The 23,646-nt window shown below is 47.7% G+C and overlaps 1 protein-coding gene across 6 annotated transcripts in view; it reads left to right on the top strand.

Moving 5' to 3' along the window:
- gtf2ird1 (GTF2I repeat domain containing 1) overlaps positions 1-23,646 on the top strand; it is a 249,451-nt gene that overhangs the window by 213,508 nt on the left and 12,297 nt on the right. For 5 of the 6 annotated variants that reach the window (XM_085964304.1, XM_085964306.1, XM_085964307.1 and 2 more), the window contains 3 exons: positions 5,549-5,596; positions 16,171-16,248; positions 19,556-19,748. In XM_085964304.1, coding sequence (XP_085820430.1) covers positions 5,549-5,596; positions 16,171-16,248; positions 19,556-19,748 — 319 coding nt within the window. Of the gene's footprint in view, positions 1-5,548; positions 5,597-16,170; positions 16,249-19,555; positions 19,749-23,646 lie in introns of those variants that run through there. The other variant, XR_015073206.1, reaches the window with a different exon arrangement.

The following is a 23,646-nucleotide window of genomic DNA, read 5'->3' as shown; positions in this document are numbered from 1 at the left end:
CCAAACAGTGGAAGCGAGCCCATAACCAACGGATCGGGTCAAAGCGCTGCAGTTCTGCCACATCCAGTCATGAGTGGTGGTGGACAATTAAACAACTAATGGGAGGAGGAGCATCCATGAACATTCCCACCCTCAGTGATGGTGGAGCCCAGCACGTGAGTGCAAAAGACAATGCTGCAGCGTTTGCAACCATTTTCAGCCAGAAGTGCCGAGTGGATGATCCATCTCGGCCTCCTCCTGAGGTCCCCACCATCACAGAAGCCAGTCTTCAGCCACTACAATTCACTCCACGTGATAGCAAGAAACAACTGAGCGCACTGGATACAGCAAAAGTTATGGGCCTCGAAAACATCCCAGTTGTAACGATGAAGACTTGTGCTCCAGAACTAGTCGTGCCTCTAGCCAAGCTGTTCCAGTACAGCTACAACACTGGCATCTACCCGACAAAGTGGAAAATGGCCCAGGTATGTCCTGCCCACAAAAAGCAGGACAAATCCAATCCGGCCAATTACTGCCCCATCAGTCTACTCTCAATCATCAGCAAAGTGACGTAAGGTGTCATTGACAGTGCTATCAAGGGGCAGTTGCTCACCAATAACCTGCTCACCGATGCTCAGTTTGTGTTCCGCCAGGACCACTTGGCTCCAGACCTCATTCCAGCCTTGGTCCAAACATGGATAAAAGAGCTGAATTCCAGAGGTGAGGTGAGAGTGACTGCCCTTGACATCAAGGCAGCATTTGACCGAGTGTGGCATCAAGGAGCCCTAGTAAAATTAAAGTCAATGGGAATCAGGGGGAAAACTCTCCACTAGCTAGAGTCATACCTAACACAAAGAAAGATGGTTGTGGTGGTTGGGTGCCAATCTTCACAGCCCCAGGACATCGCTGCAGGAGTTCCTCAGGGTAGTGTCCGAGGCCCAACCATCTTCAGCTGCTTCATCAATGACCTTCCCTCCATCATAAGGTTAGAAGTGGGGATGTTCGCTGATGATTGCACAGTGCTCAGTGCCATTCGCAACTCCTCAGATAATGAAGCAGTCCATGCCCGCGTGCATCAAGACCTAGACAACATTCAGGCTTGGGCTGAGAAGTGGCAAGTAACATTCGCGCCACACAAGTGCCAGGCAATGACTATCTCTAGCAAGAGAGAGTCTAACCACTTCCCCTTGACATTCAATTGTCGAATCTCCCACCATCAATATCCTGGAAGGGTCACATTGACCAGAAACTTAACTGGACCAGCCACATAAATACTGTGGCTACAAGAGCAAGTCAGAGGCTGGGTATTCTGCGGCGAGTGACTCACCTCCTGACTCCCCAAAGCCTTTCCACCATCTACAATGCACAAGCCAGGAGTGTGATGGAATACTCTCCACTTGCCTGGATGAGTGCAGCTCCAACAACACTTAAGAAGCTCGACACCATCCAGGACAAAGCAGCCCGCTTGATTGGCACCCCATCCACCACCTTAAACATTCACTCCCTCCACCACCAGTGCACCGTGGGTGCAGTGTGCACCGCCTACAAGATGCACTGCAGCAACTCGCCAAGGTTTCTTCAGCAGCACCTCCCTCTACCACCTGGAAGTACAAGGGCAGCAGACGCATGGGAACACCACCAACGTTCCCTATAAGCTGCGCTGCTCTGCACTGCTCTCTACCGGTCCTGCACAGCCTGGGGCTGACTTTTTCAGTGTAAAGTTTTGTGCATGTGTGTAACTGTGAATGAGCCTGCACCCAAAAAAATGAGTCACACACCACCCTGACTTTTAAAATATATCGCCGATCCTTCATCGTCGCTGGGTCAAAATCCTGGAACTCCCTCCCTAACAGCATTGTGGGAGTACCTTCACCACACGGACTGCAACGGTTCAAGAAGGCGGCTCACCACCACCTTCTCAAGGGCAATTAGGGGTGGGCAATAAATGCTGGCCTTGCCAGCGACGCCCACATCCCATGAATGAATAAAATAGATGCCCGATATCCAGCCCCCTACAGGTGGCAACCAATAAGCAGCGTGGGTAGCGTCATTAAAATGATCAGGCAGCACTAATATCACGTGTAACAGGCGCCCGTGGTGTGCGTCCCGCCCCCTGCCGGCCCGACTCCGGGCGCCATCGGAGTTCGAGCCCAATGTGCAGCAGAAAGCAACATTCGTCCAAAAGTAAATCTGACAGAACTTAATCCTTAGTAAAACTAAGCAGGCAAAGCAACTAGCAGTTTGATGACTCTAAATATATGTGCAGTGGGCAGTTAAAGTGGACTCGCTGGAAGAGCTGGGCTATGAGATTCTTGTGGAAAATTGTTGGAAAGAGAAACTGTTTCCAGTGGCAGGATGGTCGGTAACCAGGGGACACAGATTTAAGATAATTGGCAAAAGAACTAGAGGGGAGATGAGAATTTTTTTTTACACGACGAGTTGTTATGATCTGGAATGCACTGCCTGAAAGGGCGGTGGAAGCAGATTCAATGGTAACTTTAAAAAGGGAATTAGATAAATGCTTGAAAAGGAAACATTTGCAGGGCTTTGGGGATGAGTAGGGGAGTGGAATTAATTGGAGAGCTCTTTCAAAGAGCAGGCACGATGGGCCGAATGGCCTCCTTCTGTGCTCTGTGATTCCACAAAGTCCATATTGAGGCTCCTGTCCAAGGCAATATCGTGCAGCATATTTTTCCGAATTTCTCTGGGCCACATTGTAGCTTACTTTAATACCAGCTTCTGACCACCCAACTTCACTTCCTCTGCCCCATTTTTACAAACATCATTAAACTGCATTTACTTTCCAGCACTATCCCCATCTGTGTCAAGACTACTATTATCACCTCCCCTTCAAGAAACCCACTGTTCCCCATCTGTTATTTTCCACTACCGCCCTATCTGTAATCTCCCTTTTCTCTCCAAAGTCCTGGAACACATCATAACCCCACAACTATACTCCCACCTCACCTTTCTCATGATCCCCCCCACAGGATTTGTAAAAGTCATAAATTCCATCCTCCGTGACTGTGATTTTTTGCATTACTTCTCGTCCTCATAAGCTTGCCCATTGCCATCGATACTGTTGATTGTTCCATCGTCCTCCAGCATCTCCTCTCCTCCGATCAGCTCCAGGCTACCACCTTCTCCTGCTCCCATGTTATAGCGCAGATGTTAAATTGCTTCCAGCTGTTTCTCCTCTGCCTGCACCATCACCAGGGGCCACAGGGATCTGTCCTTCATCCCCCTCCTGCCCCATTTATTGTTGATAATATCATCAGAAAGCATGAAGTCAACTGGCGACACCCAGCTTTATTTCTCTGCCTTCTCAATTAATTCAAATGCTACGCTCCTCAACTGTCCAGCATCAAGACTTGGATGAGCCAGAATTTCCTCCTGCTCAATGTTAGCAAGACCAAAGCCATTCTTTCTTCTTGGCTCCGGTGAGCACCCACATGCTTCTACCCTTGACTCAATTAACCTCCCCAGCTGCCACCTCAGGCAGTCGGGAAGTGTCAAAGCTTGCCTTGCGCCTCAACCCTAAACTCAGTTTTCTCTCCTACATCTGCTTTATTACCATAATAATAGCTTTCTTCCACTTCCACGGGGATGTAAGAAAACTACTAGGCACTTGGTCTAAGCGTTAAACAAAGCTTTAATCAACTGTTTTACAACATGGAGATCTAGTTGTGTCCTTCACTAGTTCCTGTAAAAGAATGTCCTGAGCAAGCTGGGCCCATACCCGAGTATTTATACTCTCCCTGGACAGCACCACCAGCAGGCCGCCAGTATTATTTCATAAGTCATTTCCACATGAATGACAAGATTCATGTCACACGGTATTGTGTTCCTCCGCTCTCACCTCTTCCCAACCCCCACCATTGATGAAACTGGCGTCAATTACTTTTCCTAATGCTCTCCTAGCTACCCTCCCTGCCTCCACCCTCCAAAACACCTCAGTCTGCGTCGTTGCCCGCACAAAGTCCTACATCCCACCTACCAATATTGTATAGCTGTTTACATACGTCGACTCTTTTGCTAGATTTAACCAACAGGTATTCAGTCAGTCAGTATTTGTTGCTCAGTGTGTTGATAAAATTAAGTAGCTGTCGGGCAGGTGTCTATTATAATGGAACCCAATTGTGTGCGCCTCTGATGTAAGCAAATCCCAAAAGCTTACAAGTGTTCCCCGGGTCATGAAAATTTTCAGTACCTGATAGTGAGTCCACATCTGTGAAGCCAGCGGCCTAGAAATTCAGTTGCCTTAGCGCCGCTTTTGAGGCGCTAGAGGGACTAGCGCCAGAGTTATGGCCAGTTTAAAAATTCCCTGGGGCCCTAAATCGGCGTTGCACCGGTAGCGCTGCGCCGGCACCGATGACGTCATCGGTGTGCGCAGCGTCCCGGTTGCCATGCCGACGGGCCCTAGCGCCGAAATTCAGTTGCGGCCGCCTCGCCCGTGGCAGCCGCAACTAAGACTCTGGCAACAGAGTCTTGCATGAGTTTGCGCCGGCGCATTAAAGGCCCCGCGGCGGCCGGCCGCTTTCCCGCCGGCCGCCTGCCCGCAGCTCCCTCCCCGGACTTCTCCCCCCCACCCCCCGGAACAGATGCAAGCCCGGCACTTGTCCGAGGTGCCGGGCTCATTTTTAGACAGATTTGCGCGGGCCGCGGCCGGGTGCAGGCAGCTCCTCCTTAACGGAAGGAGGAGGCCTGCACTTCCCGAGCCTGCCACACCGCATCGGGTGCCGCAGCACCGGAATTGCGGCGCGAAACGGCAGTTAGCGCCGATTTACCGCCGCAAAGACCCTTCAGTAGCGCCGGCAGCCGTTTGGGCGCGGCCCTGCTGAATTTTTGGCGCGCGCAGGGGGACTTAGCGCCGGCACTAACTTCCGGCGCTAAAGCCCTGGCTAAGCCAAAACCCAATTTCTAGGCCAGCCTGTTGCAAGTAACCACACTTCACCCTGGTGCGGAAATATTCTCTGGAGCAGGATTTGTTTGGTCCCTGTGCTATTTCCAAAAAGTATCTTGAACCCGGTTTTATCTCAACCCACCCCACTGTCTCCTCTCAGACGCAATGACCCTATAGTCTGAGGCCACAGACATCAAAGGTCAAAGCTGTTTCTGCATCAGCCAGAAAGAGGTGCAATTTGAGTAGGATAAGATTCAGTTTATATGACTTCCTTGGAAGGTCATGATCTTGAATCACTCCAAATTGCTCATCTTAATTGTGTGAGCTGAATCCATACATGGAGCATCGCATGACAGCAAGGTTTACCACCTCAGGGAAGATGAACTTCAAAATCCAATTTAGGTTTATCAGGTGTCATTAAATTGGATTGACCGATGGGCCATCTAATCAGCTCCACTTTGAAGATGATTAAATATCATTGGGGTGTGTAGTATTCAAGTGAGTGAGACTGGCTCTCAATTTATAATGACCTGGAGTTTGAATAAATGGGTAGTATTTAGTCAGGAGTTAAATAATGGGAGTTTTATTTTTTTCTAATAACAGGATTCTGTACTTGTAACTGAAATTGATTCTCGCACTTTCTCTTCTGCTCTCTCCACATCCAAGCACCCAGACGAATAACATCACTGGAAAAAGCATATGCTGCATTACAGGGTAAGCACTCGATTCCCCTTACTGTACCTTGAACGACTGCTGGGGAAGGGTATACAGGGTCACTTACAGACACGGAAATATATATGTCACAAAGGCGAATAAGTAGTTCAATTTTTCACTATGAAACAAACTTTCCCCACAGATACTCTGTGTTGTATTCCTGTAAACCTGCAGGGCTCTGAAATGGATGCAATTGGAATAAAATCCACTTTCCTTCCCTTTTACTCCGATCATTTATGGTACTCGTGTTGGCTTAGAGTTTGATAGTGTCAGAGAAGCCAGTTCTGTAGGCAGAGTGCTTTCAGTATGAAGTCCTTCCTCCCGTGTGCCCATAGTACGTGTTTTTAAACCAGGTCTTATCCATTAATAACTTACATCGCAGAACCAACGAGGACAGCGCTTCATGGAAACGGACGGACTTGGGGGGGGCAGCACAGTGGCTTGGAGCAGAAAGTTCCAGATCTTGGCCGCACACTCAGGAGGAAGCAGAGTGGAGGTCTGGTGCTTTCCCCAAAGAGAGGTGGGGATAAATCAGGGTGTGGGTTGCTCTGAGCGGTTAATGTAGCTGAAGCCACTAATTAGCTACCTGGGAGTGGGTCAGCTACTGTCCTGTTGCTCAGAATATGGTGCAAGACACACGACGATCTCAAAGAAACATTCTGCTGATGAGGCCCAGGTCCACGTGGATCACCTATGTCGAGAGTTGTTGACTGCAGCATTAAATGATCCCCACGGAGTCTTGCTGCTTATTAACCAAGAGTGCTGCAGAATTCGCCAGAGAGGACTTCAAAACAAAAAGCATAGCTCCGGGGTGGGTTCCTAATTATTCCGTTCAGTGTTTTGAATAAGGTGCTGGTAGTTCACTTTGCAGCAGCATCTGCTGTTGAACATGACTCAATATTACAACATATTCAACATTGTGATACCTTGAGAATTGAACCAATGTTTCTATTTTCGTGGGTTATTTCCATGCTTGAGGCAGAATTTGACTCAGGTGTGACAGCGTGAATAAGAATCATATGTTAAATACACATCCATTCAGGGTTACATAAGAACATAAGAAGTAGGAGCAGGAGTAGGCCATACGGCCCCTCGGGCCTGCTCCGCCATTCAATAGGATCATGGCTGATCCGAACCTAGACCCACGTCCACTTCCCTGCCCGCTCCCCGTAACCCCTAATTTCCTTATCAGCTAGGAAACTGTCTATCTCCGTTTTAAATTTATTTAGTGTCGCAGCTTCCACAGCTCTCTGAGGTAGTAAATTCCATAGATTTACTACCCTCTGAGTGAAGAAGTTTCTCCTCATCTCAGTTTTGAAAGGGCAGCCCCTTATTCTAAGATTATGTCCCCTAGTCCTAGTCTCACCCATCAGTGGAAACATCCTCACCGCATCCACCCGATCAAGCCCCCTCACAATCTTATATGTTTCGATAAGATCGCCTCTCATTCTTCTGAATTCCAATGAGTAGAGGCCCAACCTACTCAACCTTTCCTCATAAGTCAACCCCCTCATCTCCGGAATCAACCGAGTGAACCTTCTCTGAACTGCCTCGAGAGCAAGTATGGCCTAGAAATTCGGTTTTGGCGCAGCGAGGGCTTTAGCGCCGGAAGTTAGTGCCAGCGCTAAGTCCCCCTGCACGCGCCAAAAATTCAGTAGCGCCGCGCCCAAACGGCTGCCGGCGCTACTGAGGGGTCTCAGCGCCTCAAAACTGGCGCCACGCGCCGCATTGCGGCGCTATTCCGGCGCTGCGGCGCCCGCTGCGGTGCGGCAGGCTCGGGAAGTGCAGGCCTCCTCCTTCCGTTAAGGAGGAGCTGCCTGCACCCGGCCGCGGCCCGCGATAATCTTTTTAAAAATGAGCCCGGCACCTCGGACAAGTGCCGGGCTTGCTTCTGTTCCGGGGGGGGGGGGGGGAAGTCCGGGGAGGGAGCTGCGGCCGGCGGGAAAGCGGCCGGCCGCCGCGGGGCCTTTAATGCGCCGGCGCAAAGTTCTGTAAGGCACCTCTGCCAGAACGTTGCTTGCGGCTGCCACGGGCGAGGCGGCTGCAACTCAATTTCCGAGTTCGGGCGGGTTACCATGGCAACCGGGACGCTGCGCACACCGATGACGTCATCGGTGCCGGTGCAGCGCTACCGGCCTAACGCCGATTTAGGGCCCCTGTCAATTTCTAAACTGGCCATAACTTCGGCGCTAGGCCCGCTAGCGCCTCAAAAGCGGCGCTAAGGCCAGTGAATTTCTAGGCCTATATCTTTTCTTAAATATGGAAACCAAAACTGTACGCAACATTCCAGGTGTGGCCTCACCAGTACCCTGTATAACTGCAGCAAGACTTCCCTGCTTTTATACTCCAGCCCCCTTGCAATAAAAGCCAAGATTCCATTGGCCTTCCTGATCACCTGCTGTACCTGCATACTAACCTTCTGTGTTTCATGCACCAGGACCCCCAGATCCCTTTGTATTGTAGCACTTTGCAGTTTCTTTCCATTTAGATAATAACTTGCTCTTTGATTTTTTCTGCCAAAGTGCATAACCTCACACTTTCCAACATTATATTCCATCTGCCAAATTTCTGCCCACTCACTTAGCCTGTCAATGTCCTTTTGCAGGTTTTTTATGTCCTCCTCACTTACTGCTTTCCCTCCCATCTTTGTATCGTTGGCAAACTTGGATACGTTGCACTTGGTCCCTTCCTCCAAATCGTTAATATAGATTGTAAAGAGTTGGGGTCCCAGCACTGACCCCTGCGGAACACCACTAGTCACTGATTGCCAAACCGAGAATGAACCATTTATCCCAACTCTCTGTTTTCTGTTAGATAGCCAATCTTCCACCCATGCCAGTATATTACCCCCAATCCCGTTACGTCCTCAAAGAATTCGAGCAAATTTGTCAAACATGACTTCCCCTTCATAAAACCATGTTGACTCTGTCCGATTAAATTATGATTATCCAAATGCCCTGTTACTGCTTCCTTAATGATGGACTCCAACATTTTATCAACCACAGATGTTAGGCTAACTGGTCTATAGTTTCCAGCTTTTGTCTACTTCCCTTTTTAAATAAGGGTGTTACATTAGCGGTTTTCCAATCTGCTGGGACCTTTCCTGAATCCAGGGAGTTTTGGAAAATTACCACTAATGCACCCACAATCCCTACCGCTACTTCTCTCAAGACCCTAGGATGTAAGCCATCAGGTCCAGGGGATTTATCCACTTTTAGTCCCATTATCTTACCGAGTACCACCTCCTTAGTGATTTTAATCGTGTTTAACTCCTCCCCCCCTATAGCCCCCTGTTTGTCCAGTGTTGGGATATTTTTAGTGTCCTCTACTGTAAAGACTGATACAAAATATTTGTTCAGCGTTTTTGCCATCTCCATGTTCCCCACCACTAATTTCCCAGTCTCGTCCTCTAAGGGACCAACATTCACTTTAGCCACCCTTTTTCTTTTTATGTAACTGTAGAAACTCTTGCTATTTGTTTTTATATTTTTTGCTAGTTTACTTTCATAATCTATCTTCCCTTTCTTAATTAATCTTTTAGTTATTCTTTGCTGGCTTTTAAATGCTTCCCAATCTTCTATCCTCCCACTAGATTTGGCTACTTTATATGCCCTTGTTTTCAGTCGGATACTATCCTTTATTACTTTACTAAGCCACGGATGGCTGTCTTTTCTTTTACGCCCCTTTTTCCTCAGTGGAATATATTTTTCTTGAAAGTTGTGAAATATCTCCTTGAATATACACCACTGCTCATGTACCGTCTTACACTTTAATCTATTTTCCCAGTCCACTTTAGTCAACTCTGCTCTCATACCTTCATAGTCTCCTTTATTTAAGCTTAGTACGCTGGTTTGAGATCCAACTCTCTCACCCTCCAACTGAATTTGGAATTCAACCATGTTATGGTCACTCATTCCAAGGGGATCCTTTACTAGGACATTTTTTATTAATCCTGTCTCATTACACAGGACCAGATCTAAGATTGGCTGCCCCCTGGTTGGTTCAGTAACATACTGCTCAAGGAACCCGTCCCTAATGCACTCTATGAACTCTTCCTCAAAGCTGCCCTGCCCAATTTGATTTGTCCAGTCAATATGAAAGTTAAAATCCCCCATGATTATAGCTGTTCCCTTATTACAAGGGGTCACTGGTGTGTAAATACCGCGAGGGGACACTGGCGTGTAAATACCGCGAGGGGACACTGGTGTGTAAATACCGCGAGGGGACACTGGTGTGTAAATACAGCGAGGGGACACTGGTGTGTAAATACCGCGAGGGGACACTGGCGTGTAAATACCACGAGGGGACACTGGCGTGTAAATACCGCGAGGGGACACTGGTGTGTAAATACCGCGAGGGGACACTGGTGTGTAAATACAGCGAGGGGTCACTGGTGTGTAAATACCGCGAGGGGACACTGGCGTGTAAATACCACGAGGGGACACTGGTGTGTAAATACCGCGAGGGGACACTGGTGTGTAAATACAGTGAGGGGACACTGGTGTGTAAATACCGCGAGGGGACACTGGTGTGTAAATACCGCGAGGGGACACTGGTATGTAAATACAGCGAGGGGTCACTGGTGTGTAAATACCGCGAGGGGACACTGGCGTGTAAATACCGCGAGGGGACACTGGTGTGTAAATACCGCGAGGGGACACTGGTGTGTAAATACAGCGAGGGGACACTGGGGTGTAAATACCGCGAGGGGTCACTGGTGTGTAAATACAGCGAGGGGACACTGGTGTGTAAATACCGCGAGGGGACACTGGTGTGTAAATACCGCGAGGGGTCACTGGTGTCATAGAGTCATAGAGTTATACAGCACAGAAAGAGGCCCTTCGGCCCATCGTGTCTGCGCCGTCCATCAAGCCCTGTCCAATCTAATCCCATTTTCCAGCATTTGGTCCATAGCCTTGTATGCAATGGCATTTCAAGGGCTCATCCAAATGCTTCTTGAATGTTGTGAGGGTTCCTGCCTCTACCACCCTTTCAGGCAGTGAGTTCCAGACTCCAACCACCCTCTGGGTGAAAAAGTTCCTCCTCAAATCCCCTCTAAACCTCCTGCCCCTTACCTTGAATCTATGCCCCCTTGTTATTGACCCCCCTACTAAGGGGAAAAGTTCCTCTTTATCTACCCTATCTATGCCCCTCATCATTTTGTACACCTCAATCAGGTCCCCCCTCAGCCTTCTTTGCTCCAAGGAAAACAACCCCAGCCTGTTTAGTCTTTCTTCATAGCTGAGGCGCTCCATCCCAGGTAACATCCTGGTGAATCTTCTCTGCACCCTCTCCAAAGCAATCACATCCTTCCTATAGTGAGGCGACCAGAACTGCACACAGTACTCCAGCTGTGGCCTTACCAGCGTTTTGTACAGCTCCATCATAACCTCCCTGCTCTTGCCTTCATTAGCCGAGGCATAGAATATAAGTATCCCATATGCCTTTTTAACCACCTTATCTACCTGATCCGCTGCCTTCAGGGATCTATGTACATGTACACCAAGGTCCCTCTGACCCTCTGTGCTTCCTAGGGCCCTACCACTCATTGTGTATTCCCTTGCAATATTTGTCCGTCCAAAATGCATCACCTCGCACTTTTCAGGGTTAACTTCCATTTGCCACTTTTCCGCCCATCTGACCAACCCGTTTATATCGTCCTGTAGCCTGAGGCTTTCCTCCTCGCAATTTACCACCCCACCAATTTTCGTGTCATCTGCGAACTTACTGATCATACCTTTTACATTCTCATCCAAATCATTTATGTAGATCACAAACAGCAAGGGACCCAGCACCGATCCCTGAGGTACCCCACTGGACACAGGCTTCCAGTCACAAAAGCAACCTTCAACCATCACCCTCTGCCTCCTGCCACTCAGCCAGTTTAGGATCCAACGTGCCAAAGCACCCTGGATCCCATGGGCTCTTACCTTCTTGACCAGTCTCCTATGCGGGACTTTGTCAAAAGCCTTACTGAAGTCCATGTATACCACATCCACAGCATTTCCCTCATCCACACACCTAGTCACCCCTCGAAAAATTCAATCAGATTGGTCAGACATGATTTACCCTTGACAAAGCCATGCTGACTATCCCCGATTAATCCTTGCCTCTCCAAGTGGAGACTAATTTTGTCCCTCAGAATTTTTTCCAATAATTTCCCTACCACAGATGTTAGGCTCACTGGCCTGTAATTCCCTGGTTTATCCCTGCTACCCTTCTTGAATAATGGTACTACGTTAGCTGTTCTCCAGTCCTCTGGTACATCCCCTGTGGCCAGAGAGGTTCTGAAAATTTGTGTCAGAGCCCCTGCAATCTCCTCCTTTGCCTCACACAGCAGCCTGGGATACATCTCGTCCGGGCCTGGGGATTTATCCACTTTTTGGCCTGCTAAAACCGCTAGTACCTCCTCCCTCTCGATGCTAATATGTTCAAGTATATCACAGTCCCCTTGCCCGATTTCTATGTCTACATAGTCTTCCTCCATAGTGAACACAGATGCAAAAAATTCATTTTAAACCCCACCTACATCATCTGGCTCTACACACAGATTGCCACTTTGGTCCCTAATGGGCCCTACCCTTTCCCTGGTTATCCTCTTGCCCTTAATATACTTATAAAACATCTTAGGATTTTCCTTTATTTTGCTCGCCAGTGTTATTTCATGGCCCCTCCTCGCTCTCCTAATTTCTTTTTTAAGTATGCCCCTGCACTTTTTATACTCCTCTAGGGCTTCCTCCGTCTTTAGTCTTTTGTAACTGCCAAAAGCCCCCCTTTTTTTCCTAATGCATTTTTGTATATCCCTTGTCATCCAAGGTTCCCTTTGCTTGTTGGTGCCACCCTTGACCTTTACGGGAACATGTTGGCGTTGTACTCTCTCTATTTCCCTTCTGAAAGTCTCCCACTGTTTTGATGTGGATTTTCCTATAAGTAGCTGCTCCCAGTCCACTTTGGCCAGATCCTGCCTTGTCATATTAAAATCGGCCTTCCCCCAATTTAGAACCCTTATTTCCGGGCCGTCTTTGTCTTTTTCCATGACCACCTTAAATCTCACTGAATTATGGTCACTGTCGCCAAAATGCTCTCCTACTGACACTTCCACCACTTGCCCGGCTACATTCCCTAGAATTAGGTCCAGTACCGCCCCCTCTCTTGTAGGACTTTCTACACGCTGGCTCAAAAAGCTCTCCTGGATGCACTTTAAGAATTCTGCACCCTCTAAGCCTTTCACACTCTGACTATCCCAATTAATATTGGGGAAGTTGAAATCCCCCACTATTATTACCCTATTATTTTCGCACTTCTCTGAGATTTGCCTACATATCTGTTCCTCTATCTCCCCCTGACTGTTTGGGGGCCTATAGTACACTCCCAGCAAAGTGCTTGCCCCCTTTTTGTTTTTAAGTTCTACCCATATGGCCTCATTAGAGGAACCCGCTAATATATCATCCCTCCTTACAGCAGTAATTGACTCCTTAATTAATATTGCAACACCCCCTCCCCTTTTACACCCCCCTCTGTCTCGACTGAAGATTCTATACCTCGGAATATTGAGCTGCCAGTCCTGACCCTCCCTCAACCATGTCTCCGTGATAGCAACAATATCGTACTCCCATGTGTTCAACAACAACTTCAGTTCATCCACCTTATTTGCAAGAATCCTTGCATTAAAATAAATGTGTAAATACTGCGAGGGTACACTGGTGTGTAAATACAGTGAGGGGACACTGGTGTGTAAATACAGTGAGGGGACACTGGTGTGTAAATACAGTGAGGGGACACTGGTGTGTAAATACCACGAGGGGTCACTGGTGTGTAAATACCGCAAGGGGACACTGGTGTGTAAATACAGTTAGGGGTCACTGGTGTGTAAATACCATGAGGGGGCACTGGTGTGTAAATACCGCGAGGGGTCACTGGCGTGTAAATACCGCGAGGGGTCACTGGTGTGTAAATACCGCGAGGGGTCACTGGTGTGTAAATACAGTGAGGGGACACTGGTGTGTAAATACAGTGAGGGGACACTGGTGTGTAAATACCATGAGGGGTCACTGGTGTGTAAATACCATGAGGGGACACTGGTGTGTAAATACCGCGAGGGGACACTGGTGTGTAAATACCACGAGGGGTCACCGGTGTGTAAATACCGCAAGGGGTCACTGGTGTGTAAATACAGTGAGGGGACACTGGTGTGTAAATACAGTGAGGGGTCACTGGTGTGTAAATACCACGAGGGGTCACCGGTGTGTAAATACCGCAAGGGGTCACTGGTGTGTAAATACAGTGAGGGGACACTGGTGTGTAAATACAGTGAGGGGTCACTGATGTGTAAATACCGCGAGGGGTCACTGGTGTGTAAATACCGCGAGGGGACACTGGTGTGTAAATACCGCGAGGGGTCACTGGTGTGTAAATACCGCGAGGGGACACTGGTGTGTAAATACTGCGAGGGGACACTGGTGTGTAAATACAGTGAGGGGTCACTGGTGTGTAAATACAGTGAGGGGTCACTGGTGTGTAAATACAGTGAGGGGTCACTGGTGTGTAAATACAGTGAGGGGTCACTGGTGTGTAAATACCGCGAGGGGACACTGGTGTGTAAATACAGCGAGGGGTCACTGGTGTGTAAATACCGCGAGGGGTCATTGGTGTGTAAATACAGCGAGGGGTCACTGGTGTGTAAATACCGCGAGGGGTCACTGGTGTGTAAATACCGCGAGGGGTCACTGGTGTGTAAATACAGCGAGGGGTCACTGGTGTGTAAATACAGCGAGGGGTCACTGGTGTGTAAATACCGCGAGGGGTCACTGGTGTGTAAATACAGCGAGGGGTCACTGGTGTGTAAATACAGCGAGGGGTCACTGGTGTGTAAATACAGCGAGGGGACACTGGTGTGTAAATACAGTGAGGGGACACTGGTGTGTAAATACCGCGAGGGGTCACTGGTGTGTAAATACCGCGAGGGGACACTGGTGTGTAAATACCGCGAGGGGTCACTGGTGTGTAAATACAGCGAGGGGTCACTGGTGTGTAAATACAGCGAGGGGACACTGGTGTGTAAATACAGTGAGGGGACACTGGTGTGTAAATACAGCGAGGGGTCACTGGTGTGTAAATACAGTGAGGGGACACTGGTGTGTAAATACAGTGAGGGGTCACTGGTGTGTAAATACAGTGAGGGGACACTGGTGTGTAAATACAGCGAGGGGACACTGGTGTGTAAATACCGCGAGGGGTCACTGGTGTGTAAATACAGCGAGGGGTCACTGGCGTGTAAATACAGCGAGGGGACACTGGTGTGTAAATACAGTTAGGGGTCACTGGTGTGTAAATACAGCGAGGGGACACTGGTGTGTAAATACAGCGAGGGGTCACTGGTGTGTAAATACCGCGAGGGATCACTGGTGTGTAAATACCGCGAGGGATCACTGGTGTGTAAATACAGTGAGTGGTCACTGGTGTGTAAATACAGTGAGGGGTCACTGGTGTGTAAATACAGTGAGGGGTCACTGGTGTGTAAATACCGCGAGGGGTCACTGGTGTGTAAATACAGCGAGGGGACACTGGTGTGTAAATACTGCGAGGGGTCACTGGTGTGTAAATACAGTGAGGGGACACTGGTGTGTAAATACAGTGAGGGGGCACTGGTGTGTAAATACCGCGAGGGGTCACTGGTGTGTAAATACAGCGAGGGGACACTGGTGTGTAAATACCGCGAGGGGTCACTGGTGTGTAAATACCGCGAGGGGTCACTGGTGTGTAAATACCGTGAGGGGACACTGGTGTGTAAATACCGCGAGGGAACACTGGTGTGTAAATACAGCGAGGGGACACTGGTGTGTAAATACAGCGAGGGGTCACTGGTGTGTAAATACTGCGAGGGGTCACTGGTGTGTAAATACAGTGAGGGGACACTGGTGTGTAAATACAGCGAGGGGACACTGGTGTGTAAATACCGCAAGGGGTCACTGGTGTGTAAATACCGCAAGGGGTCACTGGTGTGTAAATACCGCGAGGGAACACTGGTGTGTAAATACCGTGAGGGAACACTGGTGTGTAAATACCGCGAGGGGTCACTGGTGTGTAAATACTGCGAGGGGTCACTGGTGTGTAAATACCGCGAGGGGTCACTGGTGTGTAAATACTGCGAGGGGACACTGGTGTGTAAATACAGTGTGGGGGCACTGGTGTGTAAATACAGCGAGGGGGCACTGGTGTGTAAATACAGTGAGGGATCACTGGTGTGTAAATACCGCGAGGGGTCACTGGTGTGTAAATACTGCGAGGGGTCACCGGTGTGTAAATACAGTGAGGGGACACTGGTGTGTAAATACCGCGAGGGGTCACTGGTGTGTAAATACCGCGAGGGGTCACTGGTGTGTAAATACCGCGAGGGGTCACTGCTGAGGAAAGTCAGGGGTTGATGGTTTCAAATACCGTCAGGGGTTTATTTCCACTGTCCTGCGACCAGCCAAGTGATCAATGTTTACAGCATTTTTTTAATGCCGCACCTGTACATGAATCTAGTCAGTGTGATTATTATTTTAATATTTTGGTCAATTTTCACTATTTAGAGGATGAAGAGGCAAACCGACTTGGAGAGAAGGTAATACTCAGAGAGCAAGTGAAGGAATTATTCAATGAAAAATACGGTAAGTTTCTTCAGCTATTTCAATGTTGAGTAAAACATTTTTCACAGTCTGTTTTGATTTCAAATTCCAGCGTTATAAAATTTATAATGAATATTTTAATCTTTCAAAATTGTTTTTAAATTCTGCTTTCTTGATGATTTCTGCTGAGCCAGTGATGCTTCCCAGCTGCAAAGTAATTCCTTCCTCTACACACCTGTGATTCGTGTTACAGTAATATTCGGTGGTATTATAGTCAATAGCCTCTGCAGTTAGTGTAAGTTCAGCTCTGCATTGAACTCTCATTAGCACTGTTCTTATTAAAGAACACATTAAAATCTGGAATTCTCCCCCCAAAAGGCTGTGAATGCTGAGGGACAATTGGAGCTTGAGATCGATAGACTTTTGTTGGGTAAGGGCATCAAGGGATATGGAGCAAAGGCGGGCAAGTGGAGCTGAGGTGCCGATCAACCCTGATCTAATTGAATGGCAGAGTAGACTTGAGGGGCTGAATGGCCTACTCCCATTCCTAATATTCCTAGATATTTTTTGCTTCCTTGCCTTGCCTGAAGTTGAGGATCCTTCCCGGGATATGGTTCTGTGGGAGCCGGCAAACATAGAAACATAGAAGATAGGTGCAGGAGTAGGCCATTCGGCCCCTCGAGCCTGCTCCGCCATTCAATGAGATCATGGCTGATCATCCAAATTCAGTAACCCGTTCCTGCCTTCTCCCCATATCCCTTGATCCCTTTAGCCTTAAGAAATATATCCAACTCCTTCTTGAATATATTTAATGAACTGGCCTCCACCGCCCTCTGTGGCAGAGAATTCCACAGGTTCACCACTCTCTGGGTGAAGAAATTCCTCCTCATCTCAGTCCTAAATGGCTTACCCCTTATCCTTAGACTATGACCCCTGGTTCTGGACTCCCCGGCCATCGGAAACATCCTTCCTGCATCTAGTCTGTCCAAGCCTGACAGAATTTTATAGGTTTCGATGAGATCCCCTCTCAATCTTCTAAACTCCAGTGAGTATAAGCCCAATCGACGCAATCTCTCCTCATACGTCATTCCTGCCATCCCAGGTATCAGCCTGGTGAATCTTCACTGCACTCCTTCCATGGCAAGAACATCCTTCCTCAGATAAGGCGACCAAAACTGCACACAATACTCGAGGTGTGGCCTCACCAAGGCCCTGTACAACTGCAGCAAGACATCCTTGTTCCTGTACTCGAACCCTCTCGCTACGAAGGCCAACATACCATTTGCCTTCTTAACCACCTGCTGCACCTGCATGCTTACCTTCAGCGACTGGTGCACAAGAACACCCAGGTCTCACCCGAGTGGTCATTTAAAGGAACCTTAAGATCATGAGAAAGCCATTTGATTCTCAGAAAGCCCACACTGGACTCTTGATTTGAAACTTATATGGCGAGCATTCGCAGGCTATTTGGCGGCGGGTGTTGGGAGGGAACGACATTACAGCTAAGCCCAATTCTGTACGTCATTGAGATCCTCACGTGTCTTTCTGGAAGGAGGCGGTGGGTAATGATCAGGAGCAGCACCCTCGGCTCATTCCATTCTCTTGAGCCTGGCCTCACTCAGACTAATAGATCAGTTAACACGGCACCTCCCTGGGATCAAACTCCGAACCTTGCTGGTCTGTTTGCCCAGTGCCACAACAGGCAGTGCCTACGGAGCCCTGGAGGGAACTTAATGTGAGTGCTGGCAGGGTAGTCAATCGTGGGATCACAGCTGAGCCTGATCCTGTCGTCGTCAACATCCAGATTATGTTTTTGCAGTAAGTCTATCAATAAGGAACAGGAATTATAGCCGATTGTGGCGCCATCAGCTCACTCAGCACGGGCTGGGGATTGAGCCTGCAACTTTCCTGGACTGTTTGGCTCAGTTATATATTGAGCATTGTTTTTACCAACTGAGACTCATGAGGGGGGGTGAGGGGATCTAGCAGTTGGTTTAAAACATGACTATTGCTACCCCGATGGTTTATATAGTCAAAGCAGTGAGTAACTGGGCCATTCAGATCAAGGAGGTGCCAAGTTCGGTCTCCAATCTGCCCCGAGTTCACTGATCTCAGCCTGGGTGTCATAAGGGGACTATGGTTGAATTCAGCGTCCTCCAAATTGGGAGGGGAAAAGCAGCCAGAGTTTGTGGATGACAGTTAAGGATGGAATCAGGTTTGGTTTTGATGCTTGCGTGGTCGAACAGCCTACTGAAATGTCACGGTCAACATTCGCTCGTCAAGAATAGTCACTTGGCTAAGGTTCCAGAGAGCGCCAGGTTCATTAGGAACCATAGCCCAGTGATACTTTCAGGAGATTTTTTTTTTAGATGTTAAGAAAACTGTTTATTTTGAACAACCAGATATCTCAAATACATAGAAAGCCATCACCATATTTAAGAGTCTCTAAATCAAGCTGGTGAGAAATCTACACCCACCTGTAGCATTTTGGTTTGTACAATAGGGACTGCACGTGCTCTCTATCCATACGGACATGTCCTACTTACCAGGTCCAAAGCCCTTAGGGCCAGGTTGCTAGAGCCAAGTGTGCCCACAGTTGCTGCTGGAGTTTAACCAGCTAAAACCTTACAGCTAACTAGAGTGGCTTCCTACTGTTTGTCCAGCTAGGATCATCCTACATTTGTGCATTGCCTTACATGGCTTTCTGGAACCAGGTGAGGGGAATTCTGACCTCCCTCCACCCCAGGGTAGGTCGACCCTTCCAGGTTCCATTAGTGAGCTTCTCCACCTCTTTCTCCTCTTTAAGACGCTCCTTAAAACCTACCTCTTTGACCAATCTGTTCTGATATCTCGTGTCAAATTTTGTTTGATAACGCTCCTGTGAAGCACCGTAGGACATTTTACTACGTTAAAGGTGCTATATAAATGCAAACTGTTGTTGTTGTCTGGCTGGTCAATTATCAGATTAGCCACAAAGGGCTGATTTGATTCCAAGTTTTCATCATCGGTGCATGTCATCTTGGAGCCACCTTGAGGTTCTGTTTCTAACTTCCTCTTCTCCTCCCCTAGTTGGTTGTCAGCTAGCTGACCAGCGCTGATCTGAGCCCTCACAAGGCAGACAGCAGTTAACAGGAGCTCCTCACAAGCAGTATAGTGAGCAGCTCAACACAATGTGCCAGTTTACTGCCACCATTCCCCTGACCACTGCATGGACATACTTAAAATAAATGCATGCAATAAGGATATGTCACGGGGAAGGCGCACAGCATCATCCAAACTGGGTGTATATCCTGAGATGGGGTGATTTAAAGCCCTTTGTAGTTTATACCTGTATTGTATTATCTTTCAGGAGAAGCTCTAGGACTGAATCGGCCTGTTTTGGTGCCATACAAATTAATCCGAGATAATCCTGGGGCAATTGAAGTGAATGGGCTACCAGATGACATCCTTTTTAGGAACCCAACCACCTACGATCTCAGCAGGCTGGAAAAAATCCTAAAAGCCAGAGACCGAATTAGGATGATCATTAAAAGTCAATTACAGTAAGTGTGAAAATCCTGATCATTAATCCATGTCAGTGCGTTCAGTTCCACGTGGAAGTTGCTCACCTGGTCACAAATATGTGGATTTTGCTCGTTTCATGTTCCGTGTTCAAGAAATACATTTTGATCCGAGAGAGAACAGTGGCTCACTGAATAAATTGCTAATGGCGGCACCTGTGTAAATTGCAGGGGTTTCCTGGGAGCAGCGTAAAAGAATAGCTAATTCATTGTGAATGTGTGTATCCTAGAAAAGTGTACATTCCTAGAAGAGATGAATGCTATTTTCCTTTGGATTTTATTATCCAGTTTAGTTCCACTTGCACATGTATATTTTCACCTTGTGGCTTTGATAGTTCCGAATAATATTCCCATTAAATTATCTGGTTCAATATAACTGGGTGCTAGAGAACAGGATACGGAAAACTTTGAACAGATGAAAGGCTCCTTTTGCTTGAGGGAGACATTTCAACCTGTGTAACACTGTAATGAAAGCAAAGCCCTTTTTTCACTGGCAGGAGGGTCAGTAACCAAAGGACACAGATTTGCGATAATTGGCCAAAAAAAACCAGGGGGAGATGAGGATTTTTTTATTGATTGAGTTCAGCGAGTTGTTATGATCTGGAACGCACTGCCTGAAAGGGTGATGGAAGCGGATTCAGTAGTGACTTTCAAAGGGGAATTAGATATATACTTGAAAAGGAATAGCTTGCAGGGCTATGGGGAAAGAGCAGGGAGTGGGACTAATTGGGTAGCTCTTTCAAGAAGCCGGCACAGACTCGATGGGCCCAATGGCCTCCTTCTGTGCTGTATGGTTCTAACTGAATTTGCTTTGTTGATATCCAGCACTTTGTCCTTAAAAGCTTAAAAAGGCTTTTCCATTTACATACAAAGATGTTTTGTACAAAGGGTAATTAACCCATTATAGGGGTTTCTGATTGTCTTTATGTTCATATTGTTTGTTACCATTTTGTTGAATATTTTGTGCTTGATACCGTTATTTAATTAATATTAACTACTGTAGTCTGTCTGTTGAAGTTTAATATCCACCATTTGAAGTGAGTGAGATTGTGTGGTACAAGGCTGGACTTAATCCTGTAAGATGCTTACTGTAAGTCGGAGTAGTTGTTAACCCCTTGGGTCACACAACTCTGCAGAACTAGCTTGCACAAAAGAGCAGCTTCTTGATTATAGGTTTGTTAATGGGAACTCCGCCAACTATTGGGAGAGAAAATGGTTCTTTGAAATGTAGCAGTCTGGCAGACAGATTCATAGAGTCATAGTCATTATGGCACAGAAGGAGGCCATTCGGCCCATCAAATCCGTGCCAGCTCTCTGTAGAGCAATCCAGTCAGTCCCATTCCCCCGCTCTATCCCCGTAGCCCTGCAAGTTTATTTCCCTCAAGGGCCTATCCAATCTCCCCTTGAAATCATTGATCGTCTCCGCTTCCACCGCCCTCGTCGGCAGCGAGTTCCAGGTCATCACCACTCGCTGCGTAAAAAAGTTCTTCCTCACATCCCCCCTGTATCTCTTGCCCAAAACCTTAAATCTGTGTCCCCGAGTCCTTGTACCAACAGCTAATGGGAACGGCCTTTCTCTGTCTACCTTATCCAAACCCGTCATAATCTTGTACACCTCTATCAAATCTCCCCTCAACCTCCTTTGCTACAAGGAGAACAACCCCAGCTTCTCCAACCTAACCTTGGAGCTAAATTCCCTCATCCCTGGAACCATTCTGGTCCAGCTACAACACTGGCATCTATCCGACAATGTGGAAAACTGCCCAGGTATGTCCTGTCCACAAAAAGCAGGACAAATCCAATCCAGCCAATTACCGTCCCATCAGTCTACTCTCAATCATCAGCAAAGTGATGGAAGGTGTCATCGACAGTGCTATCAAGCTCACCAATAACCTGCTCACTGATGCCCAGTTTGGTTTCCGCCAAGACCACTTGGCTGCTGACCTCATTACAGCCTTGGTCCAAACATGGACAAAGAAGCTGAATTCCAGAGGTGAGGTGAGAGTGACTGCCCTTGACATCAAGGCAGCATTTGACCGAGTGTGGCATGATGGAGCCCTAGTAAAACTGAAGTCAATGGGAATCGAACGGGAAAACTCTCCACTGGCAGGAGTCATACCTAGCACAAAGGAAGATGGTTGTGGTGATTGAAGGTCAATCATCACAGCCACAGGACATCGCTGCAGGAGTTTTCAGGGCAGTGTCCTAGGCCCAACCATCTTCAGTTGCTTCATCAATGACCTTCCCTCTAACATAAGGTCAGAAATGGGGATGTTTGCTGATGACTGCACAGTGTTCAGTGCCATTCATAACTCCTCATAGAAACATAGACATAGAAACATAGAAGATAGGAGCAGGAGTAGGCCATTCGGCCCCTTGAGCTTGCTCCGCCATTCAATGCGATCATGGCTGATCATCCAAATTCAGTAGCCTGTCCCTGCTTTCTCCCCATATCCCTTGATCCCTTTAGCCTTAAGAAATATATCCAACTCCTTCTTGAATATATTTAATGAATTGGCCTCTACTGCCTTCTGTGGTAGAGAATTCCACAGGTTCACCACTCTCTGGGTGAAGAAATTCCTCCACATTTCTGTCCTAAATGGCTTACCCCTTATCCTTAGACTGTGACCCCTGGTTCTGGACTCCCCGACCATCGGGAACATCCTTCCTGCATCTAGTCTGTCTAGTCCTGTTAGAATTTTATAAGTTTCAATGAGATCCCCTCTCATTCTTCTAAACTCCAGCGAGTATAAGCCCAATTGACCCAATCTCTCCTCATACGTCATTCCTGCCATCCCAGGTATCAGCCTGGTGAATCTTCACTGAACTCCCTCCATGGCAAGAACATCCTTCCTCAGATAAGGTGACCAAAACTGCACACAATACTCAAGATGTGGTCTCGCCAAGGCCCTGTACAACTGCAGCAAGACATCCTTGTTCCTGTACTCAAACCCTCTCGCTACGAAGGCCAACATACCATTTGCCTTCTTAACCGCCTGCTGCACCTGCATGCTTACCTTCAGCGACTGGTGCACAAGGACACCCAGGTCTCGTTGCACTTCCCCTTCTCCCAATCTATTGCCATTCAGATAATAATCTGCCTTCCTGTTTTTGACACCAAAGTGGATAACCTTGCATTTATCCACATTATATTGCATCTGCCCAATCACCCAACCTGTCCAAATCATACTGGAGTTTCTCTGCATCCTCCTCACAGCACACACGCCCACCCAGCTTTGTGTCGTCTGCAAATTTGGAGATATTACATCTAGTTCCCTCGTCTAGATCATTAATATATATTGTGAATAGCTGGGGTCCAAGGACCGATCCCTGCGGTACCCCACTAGTCACTGCCTGCCACTCGGAAAAAGACCCGTTTATTCCAACTCTTTGCTTTCTTTCTGCCAACCAGTTCTCTATCCAAGTCAATACCTTGCCCCCAATCCCATGTGCCTTAACTTTACATGCTAATCTCTTATGCGGGACCTTATTGAAAGCCTTTTGAAAGTCCAAATACACCACATCCACTGGTTCTCCATTATCTATTTTACTAGTTACATCCTCAAAAAATTCCAGTAGATTAGTCAAGCACGATTTACCTTTTTGTAAATCCATGTTGACTTTGTCCGATCCGGTCACTGTTTTCCAAGTGCTCTGCTATTACATCTTCTATAATGGACTGTAGCATTTTCCCCACTACCGATGTCAGGCTTACCGGTCTGTAATTCCCCGTTTTCTCTCTACCACCTTTTTTGAATAGTGGGGTAACATTAGCTACCCTCCAATCCATTAGTACTGTTTCAGATTCCATCGAATGTTGGAAGATGATCAGCAATGCATCTACTATTTCTAGGGCCACTTCCTTAAGTACCCTACAAAT

This window comes from Somniosus microcephalus, chromosome 22, assembly GCF_052327205.1.
Source record: "Somniosus microcephalus isolate GS21.2 chromosome 22, FLI_Smic_1.0, whole genome shotgun sequence".
Classification (NCBI taxonomy): Eukaryota; Metazoa; Chordata; class Chondrichthyes; order Squaliformes; family Somniosidae; genus Somniosus; species Somniosus microcephalus.
This window is presented reverse-complemented; position numbering and strand designations above follow the sequence as displayed.